The 20,454-nt window shown below is 35.2% G+C and overlaps 1 protein-coding gene across 1 annotated transcript in view; it reads left to right on the forward strand.

Moving 5' to 3' along the window:
• Positions 1 to 20,454, forward strand: part of LOC138397257 (mucin-19) — a 139,940-nt gene that overhangs the window by 42,093 nt on the left and 77,393 nt on the right. The window contains 25 exon segments of the mRNA XM_069491212.1: positions 1,029 to 1,081; positions 1,182 to 1,282; positions 1,523 to 1,674; positions 2,208 to 2,346; positions 3,381 to 3,485; positions 3,576 to 3,770; positions 4,368 to 4,607; positions 4,679 to 4,835; positions 5,838 to 5,963; positions 6,833 to 6,974; positions 7,617 to 7,648; positions 8,215 to 8,244; positions 9,266 to 9,307; positions 9,843 to 9,875; positions 10,236 to 10,280; positions 13,311 to 13,343; positions 14,075 to 14,173; positions 16,984 to 17,049; positions 17,688 to 17,774; positions 17,997 to 18,083; positions 18,779 to 18,853; positions 19,105 to 19,149; positions 19,152 to 19,187; positions 19,190 to 19,236; positions 19,610 to 19,697. Of these exon segments, the coding sequence (XP_069347313.1) occupies positions 1,029 to 1,081; positions 1,182 to 1,282; positions 1,523 to 1,674; positions 2,208 to 2,346; positions 3,381 to 3,485; positions 3,576 to 3,770; positions 4,368 to 4,607; positions 4,679 to 4,835; positions 5,838 to 5,963; positions 6,833 to 6,974; positions 7,617 to 7,648; positions 8,215 to 8,244; positions 9,266 to 9,307; positions 9,843 to 9,875; positions 10,236 to 10,280; positions 13,311 to 13,343; positions 14,075 to 14,173; positions 16,984 to 17,049; positions 17,688 to 17,774; positions 17,997 to 18,083; positions 18,779 to 18,853; positions 19,105 to 19,149; positions 19,152 to 19,187; positions 19,190 to 19,236; positions 19,610 to 19,697 (2,255 nt within the window).

The raw sequence follows: 20,454 nt of genomic DNA on the forward strand, positions 1-20,454 counted from the left end.
AGATTTACACAAGTGGGTTTCTATTGTATAAGATTGAGCTAGAAACATGAACAGGGGCCAGGCCATACCCAAGAATTTAGATTTAGTTCTTGAAGAATTGAATAATTTTGACTATTTTGTAATGAGAATTCTATGATTTCTGCAGTTTGGAGCAAAGTAATTTAACCACATTTCCAATTCCACAGACAGAATTCTTGACAACATAACTGCAAAAATGAAATAACCATCCCAAAATACTTTGAATGTGCCTTCTCTCTTTTCTTTAGTTTCATGATGCTATCATTTAGCAATAAATGATTTTTCTTAGCCATTCAAAAGGAAAGCATAGGTAACCCCTTGCCGTCAAAGCCTGTAAACATTTGGCTGGTTATGATAGTGATACTTTTTTTCCCTCTGCAGTAGTTGAGGAATCAATATATTAACTTTTTAATGAATCTTAGGCTAGCATCTCTACATTATGGTTCTCTTCATCACTACCCTATTTCAGACTCCCGTCAGCTCTTGCTGGCACTGCTGTGATAGCTAACTTGGTTGTTCATTGTCCCGTCTGTCTCTGTCTCTGTCTCACGTTTCCTGCACTGCAGGAAGAATGTCTAACATAGAGCATTATTCTGATAGTGCCACCTCCATGCTCAGAAACTTTTGTGGCTGAAAGTTGCCTGAAGAATATAAACAAAGTTGCAAGTCATTTAAGTCCATCCAAAATCTGACCCCAACCTACTTATACCACATCTTCCTATTGTGCATTCTGCCTATCCAAGCACGACTCATTGAATTCGTTGTAACACATCTTGTTCTTTCCTATCCCACAGTTTTACATCTTATCAGCGCTATCTATTGAATCTTATTTACCCATCAAGATCCAGCCATCTTCTCCATGAGGTTTTCTCTGATGTCCATAGAACCTTGTTTGTACATGCTTGTGTTGGTACATCTTATGCATCTTCTGGGGACTGTGTCTCATCCATCTAGCTAATTGTTCTTGAAATAATTTGATGTTTACATGTATAATTTTGCTTTACTTCCAGTGTCTGTCGGGATGGAATTCTTCTGTGCCAGATTCCCATTGATTTAACCCTACGTAAGTGTTGAAATCATGGCACAAGCTTAAAATATCTACTTTGGCTAAAATAAACAGATCAATAGGCCCTCGATTAACAATAATTTCCTTTATTCTGCAGAAAATTGTTCTGGAGGGGCTGAGTACGTAGACTGCAGTGATCCAAAGGCACAGAGAAGAAGTGACAGAACATGTAGCACTCGGAACATACCTACTTTTGGTGTAAGTGACATGACATTGGGGTTTAGGCTTTGAAAACTTTTAATTATTTCAGGGCATAAGGAAACTAAAATTTCAGTGAAAAATAATTTGAAGGTCATGTTATTTTTGTGCATTATTTTCACTTGTCAAATGTTGACTCCAAATGTATACTTGGCATATTTATGTATTTAAATTAATGCTGATAATGTGACATGATTAGAATAGTGCTTCATGGTGTATATTTTGTATTTATTCTTGTAGGAGGACTTGCCTTGCAAACGTGGGTGCTACTGTCCAGAAGGAATGGTTCGAAATTCTAAAGGAAAGTGTGTCTTTCCTGATGACTGCCCATGCTCTTTTGGTGGACAAGAATATGACCAAGGAAGTGTCACTTCAGTTGGCTGCAATCAATGGTGCTTAGCAAAGGATTACAATTTTATTTGTTTTGGATATTAGAAAATATACAGTCTGCTCTTATTTTCATGGGAAAGAAGTCATAATTTGGAATATTTGAAAAAAAATAATGGTGAAATGTAGTTAGAAAAAGATGCTATTTTTTTAAAAAATAGAAACTTTATATAGCATCACATATAACGAATATCATATATTATGATGAACACAACTACAAAATTTAAATCAATATGACCTATCAGGTATAATGTATGCTACCCTGGAGATGTGTACACTAAAAGCCCTGACTTCAGCATTATACAATTCATCCATATAACAAAAAATCTGTTGTACCTATTGAAATTAAAAAAATTACAAAATAAAAATAGAAACTTTATATAGCTTTATATATATAATGACTATCATATCTTATAATGAAGACAACTGCAAAATTTAAATCAATATGAAACATTACTTTGTGCTTCCTTACAAAAGCAATATGAATGTATGAATCCTGGCATAATATAATTACCACCCTCTCATCTTTTCCTTTTAGTACTTGCATAAAAGGGGCTTGGAGCTGTACACAAAATGAATGTCAAACTACCTGCCACATCTATGGGGAAGGTCACGTTAGAACTTTTGATGGGAAAAGTTACAGCTTTGATGGTCTCTGTCAGTATTCATTTCTTGAGGTAATTATGAGTGTTTTATCATAATATTTCCATACTTCTTAATTATTCATTTACATATAAATTCTGCAGAATTTTATTTTCAAAATAGCAATTATATTAAAAAGGGCCCTTGTATGTTTCTAGAAGGCACTAAAACGTTATACCCTATAATGTTGACTCTGGAGGCTAGGACTAGATTTCAGTGCTGTCTCTATCATTTTTCAGATGTGTGACTTTGGGTATATTCCTTAACCTCTCAGTGTCTCAGTTTCTTTGTCTGTAAAACAGGCGTGAAAATAACCCCTACTTGGAACCAAACTAGAGCACATACTTGAGTACATACTAAGGGTTTAGTAAGTGTTAGATATTACTATTCTAACAACAATACCAAGACCAAAAATGACAGCTACCATTTTATGTGTGTTTCTTCACCAAACAAACTTATATCTTTGATTGCATTTAATAATTGTAATACTTTAAGACTAATATTATTATTCCTATAATGCAGATGATGAAATTGAGGTTAAGCAACTTTAGCTACTAAATAGAAAATATTATATTAAAACCTAGACCTGTCTGATTCCAGAGTTCATGCTTGTTACATACAACTAAGCTGCTTCCTAAATAACATTTAAGGGGTGAAGTTTGGATCATTTTGTATTTATACAAGTCTTGATTAAATATCAAGTTTCCTATAAGTCTCTGAGGAAAACAAACTGCCTTTAGCTATTCACAGAGGCTAGAAATAAATCTATGATTACAAACGTATGTAATTTAAATATTTGTATATTTATCGTGTAATTCTAAACTTGTGTAGAAGTAATGGAAAAAGGGCTGAGTCAAAGCAAATTAACTAGATTGGACACTTGGCCAGGGCTACCTACCCATAAATGCAGTTAAACTTTTGTCTTTTGGAAGTTCCATAACACAGCATACGATGATTTATTGAGTTTAAGGCAAATATTCTCTGTAAGAATATTTGTCTGACACACTATTGCAGTTGCATTCTGTTTCTCTGATATTCATAAACTTATTACCATAATTTAATTTTAAAGGATTACTGTGGTGGTGAAAATGGCACATTTCGTATTTTGACTGAGAGCGTCCCATGCTGTGAAGACGGGCTCACGTGTTCAAGAAAAATCATAGTTGCTTTCCAGGTACGGTACTACTTCTCTTTATTTACTTTTTCTCCAAAATATGAGCAGCCTAATAAAACTGTTGTTGTAAATCTGTCTTTTAATTTATAGGATCAGAATGTTGTCTTGCAAGATGGTAAAGTAACTGCAGTGAAAACTACAGAAAGTAAAGAATGTGAACTTAAGACAAATGCATACTCCATACATACTGTTGGCCTGTACTTGATTCTGAAATTTCTAAACGGAATCATCATTATATGGGACAAAAATACAAGACTGTCTGTTATACTGGATCCAAGCTGGAATGTATGTATATCATTAATAAGTGAATAATAGGGAAGCAAAATCATTTCTGTTACTAAAAATTAGAGACAAGTATTCTCCAGTAGATGGGGAGTGGGAGAATGGTAAGGTCTCTGTTATAGTAACAAGCCTTCCTTCCACCTCTCTTCAATTTTGTCATGAGATATGAAATGTAATCAAAGATGATAAAATCTGATAAAAAGGTAAATGCAATAAACGTGAGATATCTAATTTAACCATATTTGGTTACTTGAGATTATCACATGATGTGATTTTGAGGTAGTTGGTATACTTAGAATTAAATGTGTTCCTTGGAGCAGATATTCTAAGAACACTCGTATAATTTGGAGGTAGCAAATATAATTATTTTTGGTTCTGAAGGTATTTATTCTACTTGATACTAGATTGTTTTGCAATATGGGATACCTTAAACAGGAGCAGAAGCTTATCCACAAATTCTGGTTTCCTTTCAAAATTTGGAATTTAACACACATGCATCATATAATATACATAATTGTGATATCTGTTTGTCTATCTATCTGTCAATCACAGTATTTCTAGCACAATTCATTTTCAGATTTCCCTTTCTGATCAATATAGGGCAAAGTGTGTGGTCTTTGCGGAAATAACAATGGTGATCTCAAGGATGATTTCACAACAAGATACTCATCAGTAGCTGCTGGAGCGCTGGAATTTGGAAACAGTTGGAAAACCAGTCAAGAATGTTCAGACACAGTAACTCAAAGTTTCCCATGTGACTCAAACCCATACTGCAAAGCCTGGGCTGTGCGGAAATGTGAGGTCATCAGAGACAGCACCTTCAGAGACTGCCACAACAAGGTAGCACTGCTCTGAAAGCACCCGCTTGCGCAGGTTTCCTCCCAAAGACTCACGTGCTGTGCTCTCCCTAGGTTGACCCAAGTGCTTACTATGACGCCTGCATTGAGGAAGCCTGCGCGTGCGACTTGGAGGGGAAGTACCTCGGCTTCTGCACCGCCGTGGCTATGTACGCGGAGGCGTGCAGTGCAGTTGGGGTCTGTGTCTCGTGGAGAAAACCAAATCTATGTCGTAAGTGAAGTGCATATGGCGTTGTTCTTTAAAAACGTAATTAGATAGGATTGTTTTGTTAGACAATCAATCTTCGTCTTATATTTTCTATAAAACACATGCTTTTTGTACCCAGAAAGGTTTAAAAGCAGGTTAATATTTTTGTTTATGATGTGAAAAACATCTAATTAAAAAAATATAGCACCTGGCACAGCATTTCTAGTTCACTTTTAGTTTCAAGAATTCTTGTGTTCGCAGGGAAAAGAATTGAATACTGATGGAGAATATTTCTTATTCCTACTTAGATGAACAATGAACTTACCTTGACATGTTCATATGTCCTTAAACATTTACATCATATATTACTTTTGGTTAAAGTTCTCACATGTTATGTTTCCTTGAAAATTTTATAGAACCCTGGTGAAGGTGAACTGTAAATTGAGTGTAAACTGAATCTTGATATATATGGAATGTCATAAGCTTTATAGAAATCAGTCAACTCTTTTTCTTCTAAGCAGGGTATGATTAGGGAATATCTGAGGGAATATATGATAAATGATAAATGTTGAAATAGAATACTCATTTTATTCAGTTTATTATGCAGAGAATTAGATTGACATCTAGTTATCTTGTTTAGGAACTGTTATTTTACACATTTAAAAGTTTAATTTTCCCAGAGGTTTATTTTTCCAATTTGAGCTTCAACATTCAAACCATGAATCTAGACTATGACCTAAAATATCTCCAAATGGGAAAATTACTATTTACATTTCCAACTCAAAGCAACGTGAGTGTGAGATGTCAAAAAGAAGTGCTCCTTTGAGCTTATATGCCCCCCTTTTGTGTGAGCTATTTTGGCTTGTATCGCAATTTAGATGAAACCAAAGGAACTTGGTAAGATGAAATGATACTTTAGGTCTATTTATTAATATTGTCCAAAATCCCTTTTAAAAGTGCTTTGGAAAATAAAAGGTGAAAATTGTCATATAATAATGAAGGTAATTTGATATAATTCAATTATAGCTGTCTACTGTGATTATTACAATGCGCCTGGGGAATGCAGCTGGCATTATGAACCCTGTGGTACAGTGGCTGCAAAAACATGCAAAGATCGGGTCATTGGCCAGAAATTTTCTTCACTTTTAGAGGGTAAGACATATTTTAAGAATATCCAGTAAGTAGTGGAAATGATATTGATTTTTTAAAACTGGAAAATGCTGTTGTTTTCTCCAATTCAGTGTCTTACATTCTATAATTTAAAGAATATGTATTTATGTATATTATGACATTCATATTTCTACACTAGAAATATTTTCTCTAAACATAAATTATCTGTTTAATAGCTGAAAGAGAGAGAAAGAAAGAGAAGGAACAGCTCTATGATCCTATTGTCACTCTTTATACCTTTTATTAGACAATGTAATTTGGTGAGAATGAAGTTTCAGAATGCAATATATAATATAATCTTGCTTAAATGTGGCCAATTAACTGTATCTCACACTTAAACAGCATTTTATTCTTAGCATTATACATTTTAGAGAGAAAGAAAGAAGGGATAAGAAAACAGGATAATGCAAAACGTTTCCAAAAGTCACAGTGTTAAATCCCTAGGTTTTGGGATATTTTCAGCCCATTTTATTATGATTTCAATATCTACCTACTCTTGCAAAAACAGATATTTGGAATTGGCATTCCCATTTCAAGCTATTTACCATATTTACCATATGTATTTATGTTTTGTGTTCAACAGCATGCTGGTCATTAAAGTAGCAGATCATTTAAAAATAATTTAGGATACAGAAAAAAAAATTAAAGTTACCAAAATGTGTAAGTTCTTAGGTTATTTTACTACAAAAGGATATGAATCTTGTTCTATTTGTATATTTTCATTATGAGCGTGTTGTTTTGCTATTATATATTGCAGTTCATGGAATCATTTAAGTAACTTTACAAATATATAATGCAGTATAATAAGTTTCAGAAAATAGAGATGAACTGCGGGTTGTTTTTACATACAGGTTGTTACGCTAAGTGCCCAGAGAGTGCCCCCTACCTGGATGAGAACACCATGAAATGTGTCAGTTTAACTGAGTGCAGCTGCTTCTATAATGATATCATACCAGCAGGGGGAGTGATTGAAGATAATTGTGGAAGAACCTGGTATAATTCTCTAACTTTCCAATAAGCAATTCTGATTTTTACATTTTAATTTAGGGAAAAAAGTATGTATGTATTATCTTAATGAATATTATATATATTTTTTAATAATTTTTGATCCTGCCATTTCTAAATGAGAAGGCCAGTTTTAGGTTCAGTTTTATTATCAGTTATGTTATTTTGTATTGCCAGAAAACCCACATATGAAGAAATGATTTGCTGAATCTTAGTAATACAGAAGACAGGACAGAAAATATCAGGTGTAGTTTTAGGGAAAAAAGAAATTTTTAATTCTGCAAATGTAAAACCATGTTTACAGGCTTCCAAACAGTTACATGGAAGCAAATTGATGGAGTCATACTAGAATAGCATGGCCATCAAATACCGTCATGTTTGAAACTGCTAATGTAAGAATGAACTTTACAGCTTGACTGTAAACCATTTCTTTAGGTGCCAAGAACTCTTTAGTGAAATGACTGGGCATAATAGTACATGACAAAACAAGCAATTTGAATTGATAGCATGTTTCTAGGGAAGCAATTATTTACTTTTATTTGATTCTGTTTGATTTTCACTGTTAGACAATATGCCATAAAGAGCCAAAACTTCAAACTGATTCTTTTTCTTTTTAAATTTAACTTTCAGCTATTGCATTGCAGGAGAGTTGGTGTGCAGTGGTAAGTCATTGCATTTTACACTAATCGATTTAGGAAAGATCAGATAAGGAGTTTAGGATCTTTTTTAAGACCATCAACACCAGAGGAGCAGCTACTTAATGCCCTAGACTGCTCCTCCAGGGATTGGCACAATTCCCTGTGTGATTGTTCATGGCGAGTCACTCTTCAAAACCGGTGCCGCCAAGACATTTTGAACAACTGTCAAATGGGGCAATGGCTGATACGCAAGAGGGCTTCTCCTACTGCATGTGTGCCCCTGCCTATATGTAGGTTTTGGGAATTAAGGGAGTGAGCATCAGTTAAAATGTTTAATGAAGAGACGACATAGAAGGTGAGAATCAATATAGAAAGAATTAAGTAATCAAAGGATTGTTTTTGAGCAATACATATCTTAAAAATAAATCTCCATAAGTTTCAAAAGAATACATGACCTACTCCTTTTTTATATTAGGAACTGCAAGAAGTAAAATAGAAAAGAGACAGATGACTTATAGATAACTTGGGATGTAGAATTTTTAAAAGATTTTCCAATTCCTGCCAATAATAGTAATTTATGATTATTTCAGAAATTCCTCCTACAAATTCAACGTTTGCAGGTAAAATCATCATTATTAGGTTTTAAGTATGTATTCTGGTTTCTTTTTGTGGATAATCCTTTGTAGTTTCACATGAGTCTGTGCCAGTCTGATGAATCTGCTGATATAGAAATTTTAAACTAAATTAATAGTTACTAGAAAATATGTCAAAGTATTATTTCATTATATTCCTGTGGATTAATGAAATATTAAAACATACATTAGATATTATCAGTTAATATTTATGTTATTAGTTAATACTTTAACTATGTTTATTAGTTAAATATCATCCAAACCTTGACATTTTTAGATAATAATTGAATAAATGGTTGAAGTAAATGTGATCTGTGAAGTAAATATTTTAAAATCATGATCACACTGAGGGATGATTTGAAAACATTGAAATAAAAAGTTAATTCATTTTTCTTAACTCATGTATTTGCATTAATCCATAGGGGTACCACATTATGTTTATTCAAGAGAATGCTGGGGAAAATGTGGTTAAACTTTAGTTTTGGAACATTTAACTTACTGGCAACATAGGTACACTTAGAGTTGCTGCAGCACACTTACATATTTCTGCCTTGTGCAATTTAAAGAAGAATTTTATTTTCTGTTGATTGATGTTTGGAGGTGGAATCAATTAGAAGATAGTACAGTAAATTGGAAGCCTTAGGTTTTAATAATATGTTTAAAGTACCGCGACCTTCTGTAAAATAATATTTTTATTATTTCCTGAAGCTAAGTCATCACATAAGGGTTCTGAATCATATTTCTGGGCCCATAAATAGACCTTATAAAGTTCCCGTGGGATTTTCATTAAGTAGTAATCACAGAAGTAATTAGTTATTTTGGTGAACATACAACAAATAAATATATAGTGTTATTTGTATTGACTTAAGTGAAAAATTATTTTGTCACTTAACCTCTGCGCATATTTTAGGAATTTTAATTTTAATTTATGGCCATTGTTTTCTTGAACTAAATTTCCTAGCAAAAAATTATTCAACTAATCTGTTTTCATATTATCTTTCCTAAACAGTTTCCTCTACAATAGCTACGTCCATATTAAGCACCAGCGCAGGTAAATTTTTTTAAAAAGTGCCTATTAGTTTTTTAGCTCCTAAGTGAGCAGCAAAATGAATTTACAGTTCAGGTGTTTGGGCCCTTGTTTCAAATTCGCCATTCTCCATTTATTCATTTCCTAAATGCCCATGCCAAGTAGCAAGGTCTACATCCAGTTGTAAAACTAGTAAAGATCAGCTTCCCTTTTCAAAGGTTATCTGTCCTAGAAAGAATATTCTGCATGCTACTGATTTGGAGAAAGAGGCTATGCTAGAAAATTCTTTATGAAGTACTCTGAAAATAATTTACAATTCTTTTTTACTAACACTGAGGAATTTTAACTTTAATTGGATGGTTTGTAATTAAAGCAATGGCTAGCAGAGTGTAAAATTATATTGCAATGTGTGAACATTTTATAAATGAACTTAACTGTTACAGTTAATCATTTATTGGCATTCTGGAGATCTCTAAGTATGTCTAAATGAATAAATCTTAACTCTGTCTTTCAATACTATTTTAACATACATTTTGAAATATTTGTCTCCTTTGGATAGCAATTACACTGGTTACCAGTAACTCAAGCACAGGTAAGCTATAACTTCCACCCACAACTTAATCAAGGGGGGAGTTTCAAAAACATACAAAACTTGCTTTTCAGTATTATGCTTTTGCAATGACATTTTTGGAGGAAGTAGACAAATTTTTGTTTTTTAAAGAATATCTTAGACGAAGTGTTTGGGAAAAAACATTAATAAGTTTTCAACCTTTTACTTATGATTAAATTTTAAAACTTTAATATCACATTTGGGCATCTATCCCCTATATGATCAAATTTTTCTAATACATTAATTTCAAGTTGATTCATTTTATGTATGACCATAGATGTTTTTGGAAGCATAATTTCCTATCTACACAAAATTTATTTTTCATTGTTTTCTCAAATTCAGCAGCATCCATTCCAGGGATTACAACATCAGGCAGTGAAACAATAGGTAGGTAAATCAGAAAATCTATAAATGATGAATAAAGTTTTTTACATATGTGGAATTTTTTTCAGCTATAAACCTAGAACAACTTACAATATTAGAATCAACATCAGTTTGATTACACTTTTGAAATATTAAGATCTGAATTTTCCCTCTGACCATACAGTTTTCCTAGTTTAGCTTGCTATTCTGTCTTTCTACCTAAACTTTAAAATTCATTACGTTTCAGTATCTTTAACATAAACGAAAATATGAGGTAAAAAAGAACTCAAGAAAAATGGCTAGCCAACAATTTAGCACTGTGACTCTACATTATTTTTGTTTGTGATATAGCCACCTTCTTTTATTTAAATTATAATAATTAATTCTACAATAAAAATAGATGTCAATTTTCTTGATTGAAGATTCACATCCATAATAGATGTCATTTCTTCCTAGAGCCTACATGTTTGAGAAAATTGCTGATAGACTTCACTGTCCCAACTCCATACTATTTCTGACCTAGTCACTTTCCTAAAGTTAGGGTCTTTTTTCTCCCAATGTAGCGCTATTTCTCTTTCTCCTGTTATTTATTTTTCCAGTCTTAAATGAATAAGTCCATTGAAGTCATAAATCATGGTTTGTCGTCCTTGCATTCCTAATTACATCTGGTGTCCAAGGTATATATAGTTCATATTCAATAAATATTTGGAGAATGAATGACTATTCTTTTTTCCTGTTGAGAATTTAGAACTCAGGTTTAGAATTTTGGCACAGAATCTCTGGTGAAGGTTAAACTATTGGTCAGATATTACTTATAATGATCAATTCAACAGTTCATGCATTTCATTCATTGGAACTACTCTTCTTTGTGTAGAATAAAAATATATAGTTAAAATCAAGACTATTTTTGGATGAAAAATTGATATAATAATTTAGAACTATGGCTATAATTTTGACCATTTTGTAATTCTTAGCATTATTTGATTTATATGTTAATTAATCTATTTTTACATTCAAAGAGCAAATATATCTCTTAAAGTATCAGCCATGATAGGGTGCATTATTATTAAAAATACCCAAAACAACATGTTTACTTCCTATCAAACTTGCTCTTATGTTGGATGCCATTAACACAACCAGGCTCTTTCGATGTAAATCTTAGAAAGACGGACACATTTCAGAAATGTTTTCCTCCATTCTGTAATCATAAATTCATTTCCTAAGACCAATAACAATTTCATCCCAATAGTTCTTCTGAATTGTTTCATATACACTGCAGAATAATTTTCTAGCTACATATTACCTTAGCTACAAGCAATGGACTGAATTCCTAATTCTCAGCCTGGTTCTGTTTCTAAGATGATTAATTTGGTTCAGTTATATAGTTCTCCTTTCATTAAAATCATTCATCAATTATTAAAACTTTTGAATCTTGTGACTGTTTAAAGAAATAAAATTTTCCTTGACTGCTTTTTGATGAATCCCATCAGTATGCATGAGTCATAAGCAATTTGGATAACTATTTCATGTATTTTTCCAGTATGATGATTACTACCTCTTATATCACAGTAGGTACCCTGAATTAAGAAAACTGGTTCAGTTTTTCCAGTTTATACATATATATTCTTTTATTGATTTTTCTTTCTCAAACATTTGGGGTACAAGATCCAGCATGCAGGGCTGTCCTCTGATCACCCGGGCTCAGTCCCTGACTGTGGTAGGGAGAAGCATGCTGGCCCTGAATTCCCCCTGGAGTGCTCAAGCAGGCTTAATGTCTCTCAACTTCGGAGTATGCCCTGCTCTGTTGGAGCAGCCAGGCAAGTAGCACCAGGGAGGTCTGGCAGGCAGGGAGCTCACAGACCAAGCACCCCTTGGTTCACTGCAGGTATTTAAGAGGAAAGGCATGAGCCCCACTTTCTTTGGAAGCCTTGGTGTGGTGGGCATGCCAACAGAGGGAAGCAGCCATTCCTGAGAGCCCTGGCTCAGTCGTCCCTTGGGGCAGAAAGATGGATATCAATCAAGGAATTACAAAAACAAATAGAAACTTTCATCAACACAAGAGCTATGAAGTGTTTAAAATGGGGCATGGGATGAGGGAGAGAGGATTTCATCAAGTCAGGGAGCTAAGGAAAGACTGAGGAAAAGATAAGAGTTTAACTAGAAGAAGAGCAGAAAGAACCATGTTCCAGGTACAGAAAACTACAAACAGTAGATATGAAAGTTAGGAAGAAGGTCACCATGGTTGAATGGAGAATGAGAATCAAACAGATTATGTGAGTAGTTCTTTCTTCTTCCTTCCTCCTTTCTTCTCTTCCTCCTCCTCCTTCTCCTCTATAAAATAGTAAATGGCATTGTTGCTATGGATTTCTAATAGAAATTAACACTGAAATAGAGAAAATTCCTGACTCTTCACTGTTTATGAAAACCTCAAATTAATGAAGACTTACTGTTAAGTGCACAGATCCCTCACCAAACATTTAATGAACTCCCACCACAATCCTGGCAACGTTCAGAAAATGGAAATACAAAGACAAAACGTGGCCTCTTCTTTCAGAAGTTTACTGATAATCTACAATAGTTGCTTATTGGGAACTTCAGATTTATTTTCACAAGCTTGCTATATCAAATCATAAAAATAAATCTAAAAAAATATTTCTCCTTTCCCCCTCAAGCCCTTATAGACTAAATGCTATTTAATAAGAGAAAAATTTCTAAGCTGCAGACAACCAGAAGCAGAGGGAAATTGAAGAAATCATAAACTGCAAAATCAGCCTCTGCATAACAGAGAAGTGATTTTGTCATAACTAAATATATATTTGTTCCATTCTGCATTTAGTGGAATTCAGCATACATGTATGTGTATATACATGGACACATACATTCATTGGAAGTACATCATGTCACTATTTAAAAAATGAAACAAAATTTATTATTAACTCTAAACACTAAATATATGACTATCTCTGTTGAAAACTATTTAACAGGAGAGCAATTAGTCTAGTATTTTTCCCTTACAGCCAGAAAAATTCATTGTATTTCTGTTTCTCTTACCAGGAACAACTCCTTTCACTGAACCTTTTACTACAGGTCAGTATATTAATTCCTGGTTTTACATGTGACATAAAAAATATCTAATGGTATAACTTATTAGTAACTTTGGGTTTTTAAGACAGAATTGGTTTTCTTATGACAGTTTGGCTTTTGAAAAAAATATCTCAAACAAGTAGTTTACTAGGCTTTTCTGACTGGTTTTAAACTTATTTAAAAAACAGAATTTAACTTGTTTTGATCAGTATATATTGATTGGCTATAATACGGTTTTCAGTTTTATTTTCTTCCTTAACTATTAACATAGCATCTACAACAGCAGTAAATATCTCAAAATTTTTTAAAAAGAATATAAGTTGAGAGAAAACATGTGTATATATAATGACATATTTTACGCTTTAGGTATTTTAAGTGTAAAAGTAGCAATCAGCTATTTCATAATAGAGTTTTATCATTGTTATTATCAGCCCTAGAGAATAGTGATTAGGGCCTAAGATTCTGATTATTTTAAAACAGTTACTTAGACAAATGTATAAAGACTTAGTGTGATCCAATTCAAAGTGCACAAAGATGTCTTTGTAAAACAAAAGCAAAAATAAATAAATAAATAAAAGCACTAACCAGAATCTTTGAGAAAATATGAGAACAGAATCTTAGAGAGCAGAAAGCTCTGGGCAGTCACTGGATTCATTCATTCTATTTTCTACAGTAGAAATTGATAATGAAGTCCAAATAGACTTTAGATGAGAAGTTTATTTTATTTTCCCCAGGCATTACTAGAACTTCGGTTCCCATCACCTCAGCCGCTGGAAGTGCAGGCACGACAGGAGTAGTGAGCCCCACCTCCCCCAGTGCCGGGGGCATATCAGGTAAATCCAAGTACACCAGTCTCAGCTAAGCAACTGTTTCCAGGCAGTGCTGCTCACACAATATTTTTCAAAATAAAAATACTAGACTTAGGTGATTATTCCTTATATGTAATTGGAATGTAATATCTTATATTACATTTTTACAAGTTGCTTTCTTAAAGTATATCATGTTAGAACTACATTCACCCATTGTTTGACAGTTGGTGGTGGCCATGCACTGTTTTTAGGCAGGTGTTTGTTTTTTCTTTACCTTCATCAGGGACAACTGGAGTGTCACCAGGTGTAACCACAGCAGCTGACAATGGAATTTCAGGTAACACAGGCTTCAGAGCAGGTACAACAAAGAAAGGAGTCAAATGCTGTCTCTTCCATAGCTTGTTTCTACGAGTCTTCTTTTTCAACTGAGCAACAACTTGACCCTGAGTACAGCATTAAATAACAGGGGCAAAGTGTCAGAGCTATCTAAGTCAACTGGGTCAACTGGATGACTTTGTGGGAAAATTCAATAATTAATATTTATATATTAATAAAATATGAATGATATATTTCTATAGAATGCAAAAAATTTTGAATTATGTGCAAATATATAATACATAATTTAATCAACACTAACACTGTGGTAGTTGCTATATTGTCATTATTCCCATGAGGTGAGAAATTAATAAAAGGTCTCCAAGCTGGCAGAGGCAGGATTAGATCACAGACTCCTCAGCCCCATGTGTAATAGCTACCCGACAGTTCTGTGATCTGTGCATAACAACATATATCCAACAAAAGCCAATGAGAATATGCTTGTCCTTATGCATCTTGACTAAAGCTTAACTATTTTTGGTTTCATGAACAAAATATTATTGACATTCTTTAAGCACAGATAATTTTGATTAAAAACAAACAAACCTGAGTTCACCCTGCCCATCATGCAATCAGCTAATAATTTTAAGTAGCTCTTAAGTTTTTTCTCCTCTGTGTCACATTTTCCTCTGCTTTTGTTCTGTGTTAAACATTTTCCACCTAGTCTCTGTGTTGTCTATTTAGCTCACCTTCCTCCAACACAGTGGTGCACATTGTGGTTCCTAGACCAGCAGTATTAGCATGTTCTGGGAACCTGTTAGACACGCAAATTTCTGGGCCCACCTGCCTAGAATCAGAGGCTGTTGGAGTGGAGCCCAGCAAACAGTGTCTTAACAAGCCCTTTACACAGTGGATGCTCACCCAGGGGAGAACCACTGCTCTAACATTTCCACTCTTTCCCCACTTCCCTTCCAATTTACACTCCAGTCGATACCATGCCAGAACGACCTTCCAGACACTCAGCTATCATCATGTCACTACACTACTTAAAATTCTTCAGTCGTTCTGATTGCCTCTAAGATAAATCAAAACTCCTTTACATACCATTAAAAGACATTTCTTTAGTACATGTATGGGACTGTTTCTCTTTATATAGTTATTAGCTAATCCATGGCCTGATTTTATTTTTCTTTCATTTATTGTCCCTTAACAATTTTCTTGATTTAAAATTTATGACTTACATACTTTTTGGAATAAGATAGAGTTTATATAAAAAATAATGGGTTAAAAATATCATCTATATATAGCAGCACAAATTAAGAACTAAGTTAATTCCAATTAGATCAGTAAACTGATTAATAGTTTAGGGTGATGACCATTTGGTTTATATTTCCTAAAATCTGAATCAATTACTGAATGATAATGACAAGTCCCCTATCTCTTTTGATTATCAGGCAGTATGTACAGTGATTTTGAACAGGACTACTCAGAGTTTGGTCCACAGATAGGTGCCATCCAGACTGTTTGTTAATGGTCTTTGATGTGATAAAAACTGAAAGAGAGAACAAGCATTTAAGAAGATAGCAATTTGACATGATGCTCTTGTGTCGTTGAATAAAGCCTTGTGTTTTGGATAGGTCTACTTTTAAAAATTTCATTCCTCTATTTACTTCTATGGAATCTTTCAAAGCATCAATGTAGGACAGATTGGAAATTTTATGATCACAGACCATTTAAAAAGCACAGGGTAGAGTATAAACTCTAGGGCTAGACTGCTTGAGTTTGGCTCCTGGATCTGCTGTCCACCACCAGCTGGGTGACCTAGAACAAGTCACTTAACCACATCTGATGAATAGGCATAGCAATAGTACTTGTTTGGAGGATTTTTATAAGATGAAATAAGTTGATTATGTCTAAGGCATTTTTTTTAATGCTATTTTTTATCAGGAGGAACAGGAGGCTCTACTGCACCAACAACCAGAAGGGAGGAAAGCAGCACACCTGGGGAACCAAGCAATGGAGCTTCAAGCCCAGGAAAATCAGGCAAGCCAGAACACACCCTTTAGTGCCTGTTAAATGGGTATAATATCAAAACATGTTGACTGTTGGGTAAATGATGAAAATTTTCAATAAGATTAAAACTTTGACTTGAATCTCCCAATCTTTTCCTTCTAAGATAGCATACACTGAAACCATGCTACTGTGTTTATCAGGTACAACTGGAGCATCCTTGGGAGTGAGTACAGGAGCGGGCAGCAACAGCACACCTGGAGCATCAGGCACTGGAGCCACCAGCATCGGACACCCAGCAGGCAAGATGAAGCCCCCTTTGGGGGCTGCGGTGGGGGATCCAACACACACTGATTCACTGAGACCCTGGAATATGATAAGGAGATGAAGTAAAGAGATTTTACCAATGACATTTTAGCAATGAATGACTTGACACTGCAAAATGTCCTGTAAGAGTGTTTTCTTCATAACTCTCCATATACATCAAGCACCATTGTTCTTCCAATTAGAAACAACTGGAAGAGCAGCTGCAACCACCACTGGAGCTGCTGGTGAAAATACATCTGGAAGAACAGGTACTAAAGTGGCATAACCAGCATGAAATCCAGCCCGCAGACATGGGCATTCTGATCAAGATGTAGTCAGAATAAGGTTTCCTGAGAGATCCAATCATTGTTATTTAGGTAATGCCAGGTGTATAGAGGATCAGAACTATACAAATATTAGGTATTCATTGTGTGCCTAATATTGTGTTAGATGCTCTGTGGAATATAGGAAAAGAATAAGATCATATACCTGTTCTCACTCAGCTTCACTTTGCAGAAGGAGGAATTAATATTCATACAGATATAGACGACAAACAGTAAGCAAGACAGGAGTTAATCCAGTGGGGACAAGGTGCTTGCTGGGCACAAGGCGATCTAGTAAGAAAAGACAAGATAACTCAGTGTTGGACTATTCTATGTTGAGTGTTGAATTATCTACATGATTGCTATATTTTATTAAGAAAGAGTACTGTAGTGTAATAAGTACCTTATCAAGGTTACCTGATTTATCTGATTTACCTTGAACAAGAACATAACACCCAGTGAAATTTATGGGATAGATCCATTTTTTAAAGGAAAAAAGCGAGCATAATTCAGGTCATTTTTATAAGAAGATTTAACTTTATGTTTTCTTAACCTGACATATTTTTCCATGTTAAAAAAATCAGGCAAACCTGGTGTATCACCTGGAACAACCCCCAGAAGTGGAGGTGACAGTACCCCTGGAGAAGCAGGTATTGGAGCCACAGGTTCCAGTAAGATCAACCAGGTTGCGCATGATGTCTCAGCAGCTCCCAGCCGTGCTCTCCCACAGCACGTAATGGTCTGTAAATTCAGGCTGTAGCTGGTATTAGAAGGCTGAGCTGAGGAAAGTTGGAGGGATAGCATCTTTTACTTTATTTTTCTGAGAACTCCCAAGTACTCACAGTAATGGCGGGAGTAACATGCATCTCCACACCTCTTGTTCTTGGTTTCAGGGACCACAGGAGTTGATGTAGCCTCCATCACTGCCATCCCTAGAGCCTCAGCTCTCCCAGCCACAACCTCTGAAAGCAGCAAATCAGGTAAGAAAAAGGGAGAAATCAGTGATTGCACAGGGGTAAAATGGAGTATGTGGATTTGTCCCCATTCCCTTTCTTTGGCAGCGCTGTGAAAATGGAAAGGAATTTCTTCGAGACTGGAGTTAGGGAGTCCAGTTAATGACCAACAGTATTTGAGGTAGTAATTAGAGGTCTAGATTAGATGATATTTCTTTAATCTTGTACAATCTCTAGAATCCCTGAGTGTGCTTATGGACCATAGAGATTCCAAGACTCCTGCCCCAGAACTTCTGAGACTGTGAGTCTGGAGTGGGGCTGGGGTCACAGTTTGCAATCCTGGCTATGAATTACAGTCAACTAGAGAAATTTTTGAAAATATATACTGAAGAGTCCTTCATTGACTAATTGAATCTGGATCTCTGGAAGAAGAGACTGGGCGTCAATATTTTTTAAAAGCCTCATGATTCCAATGTGTAGCCTGGGTTGAGAATTTTTAGGCTCAAATACTGGAATATTAAATGAGTAAATAATAAACAGGCTTATCTACAATCAACAAATAAATAAGCATGCTTAGGGATTTTTATGATCAGTTTTTAGAAAGAATGAGTCATTTTTGAAAATGGAAAATTATAAACAAAAGGTATTTTCAAAGCAGAGATTAGCACATTCTGCTGTGCTTAATTGAAGATCATAATCTATATTTATTGTTTATTTGAAAGGAACTGCTGGACCATCAGTTGGTGAAACAACTGGAGCCCCAAGCATTGAAGTGACACCATCTGAAGGCACGGCGGGTGAGTGGAGGATGTCATTCCAAGGCTGTCGAAAAGGACAGTCGAAAAGGACAGTTTTTCACCAGAATCCTGCTAATTTCACTTGGTATTAATTAAACACCATCCATCAAAAGATATAGAATGGTGTATAAATAATTAATATTTTCAAGAAAATTTTTACTTTATGGTTTCTCCAAATCTCCCCTTCAAATGAACTACAGTACTGATTTATCACAATAATATATGTGTTCTCCCAGGACTGTGTTCGTCAGTTACAACAGGACAGTCTGTTGGAACTACCACTGGATCTGCCAGTGGAACACAGCTAAAACAGCTTTTACTGGTTCCAGCCCACCTGAGAACTCAGAAGGCCAGCCTCTGGCTCACCTAGTCACTTTAGTGGTGTCGTATCATAAGCTTAGCTGGAAACTCAAATTCTTACAGGTTTAAGTGAATTTAGCCATGGCTATAATTTTAGGGCAAAGGATCATGGATAGTTTACATCCTAGTGCCTCCTCATTCCCCCTCCAAAAAGACCTCTGAAATTTTTTCCAAGAGTACTTTCATCATAAGCATCCATGTGGACTAGATTGCCAGAAAAAAACACAGGATGCCAATTAAATTTGAATTTCACATAAATAAGGAATAATTTCTTTAGCATAAGTATGTCCCATGCAATAATTAGAACATGGTATTTGCTGTTTATCTGGGATTCATATTTAACTGGGTATCCTGTAGTTTTATTTGTTAATTCTGGAAACCCCAGTGCAGACTGAGCACTATCGTTCTTTTCAATTAGGAACAACTGGAGTGGGGAATACAGCCACCACTGGAACTGCTGGTGAAAACACTTCTGGAACATCAGGTATGGAAAGATGCATAATCAGAACAAATGCAGCCAGTAGAAATGTAATTTGGTTACTTAAAATTTTGTCAGAAACAAGGTTTCCTGGAGACTTTAGTTATTATTATTTGTGTAATGTCAAAACCACAGATCTGAAATAAATCAGGAGGTCTTTGTTGTGTGTGCAATATCATACCGGGTACTATAGACCAGCAGTCCCTAACCTTTTTGACACCAGGGACTGGTCTCGTGGAATACAGTTTCTCCATGGACGAGGGGGTCGGGGAGGGTGCTGTCACTGCTACCTCAGCTGCACCTCAGATCATCAGGTGTTGGATTCTCATAGGGAGCGTGCAACCTGGATCCCTTGTATGTGCAGTTTGCAGTAGGGTTCATCCTCCTATGAGGGCCTGATGCCACCGCTGATCTGATGGTGTGGGGCGGTGATGCAAGCGATGGGGAGCAGCTGTGGGCGCAGGTGGGGCTTCTCTCATTCACCTGCCACTCGCCTTCTGCTGTGTACCCACTTCATGGTGGGCGGCAGACTGGTGCCAGTCCCCAACCCCCACCAGGGGTTGGGGACTGCAGTTTTAGACAACATAAAAGAGCTGTTAGGCTAAGGAAATGGTTCTCATAGAACTTCATTTCTGAGCAAAATAAATTAATGTTTGTAATACACACAAATGCAAACAACATGTGAGGCAGAAGATAAAGTCCAGAAATTGTTCAATGACAGGTTTTGGAGTAGGAACTTGAGAGGCAATTCTAGTAAGGTGAC

This window comes from Eulemur rufifrons, chromosome 16, assembly GCF_041146395.1.
Source record: "Eulemur rufifrons isolate Redbay chromosome 16, OSU_ERuf_1, whole genome shotgun sequence".
Classification (NCBI taxonomy): Eukaryota; Metazoa; Chordata; class Mammalia; order Primates; family Lemuridae; genus Eulemur; species Eulemur rufifrons.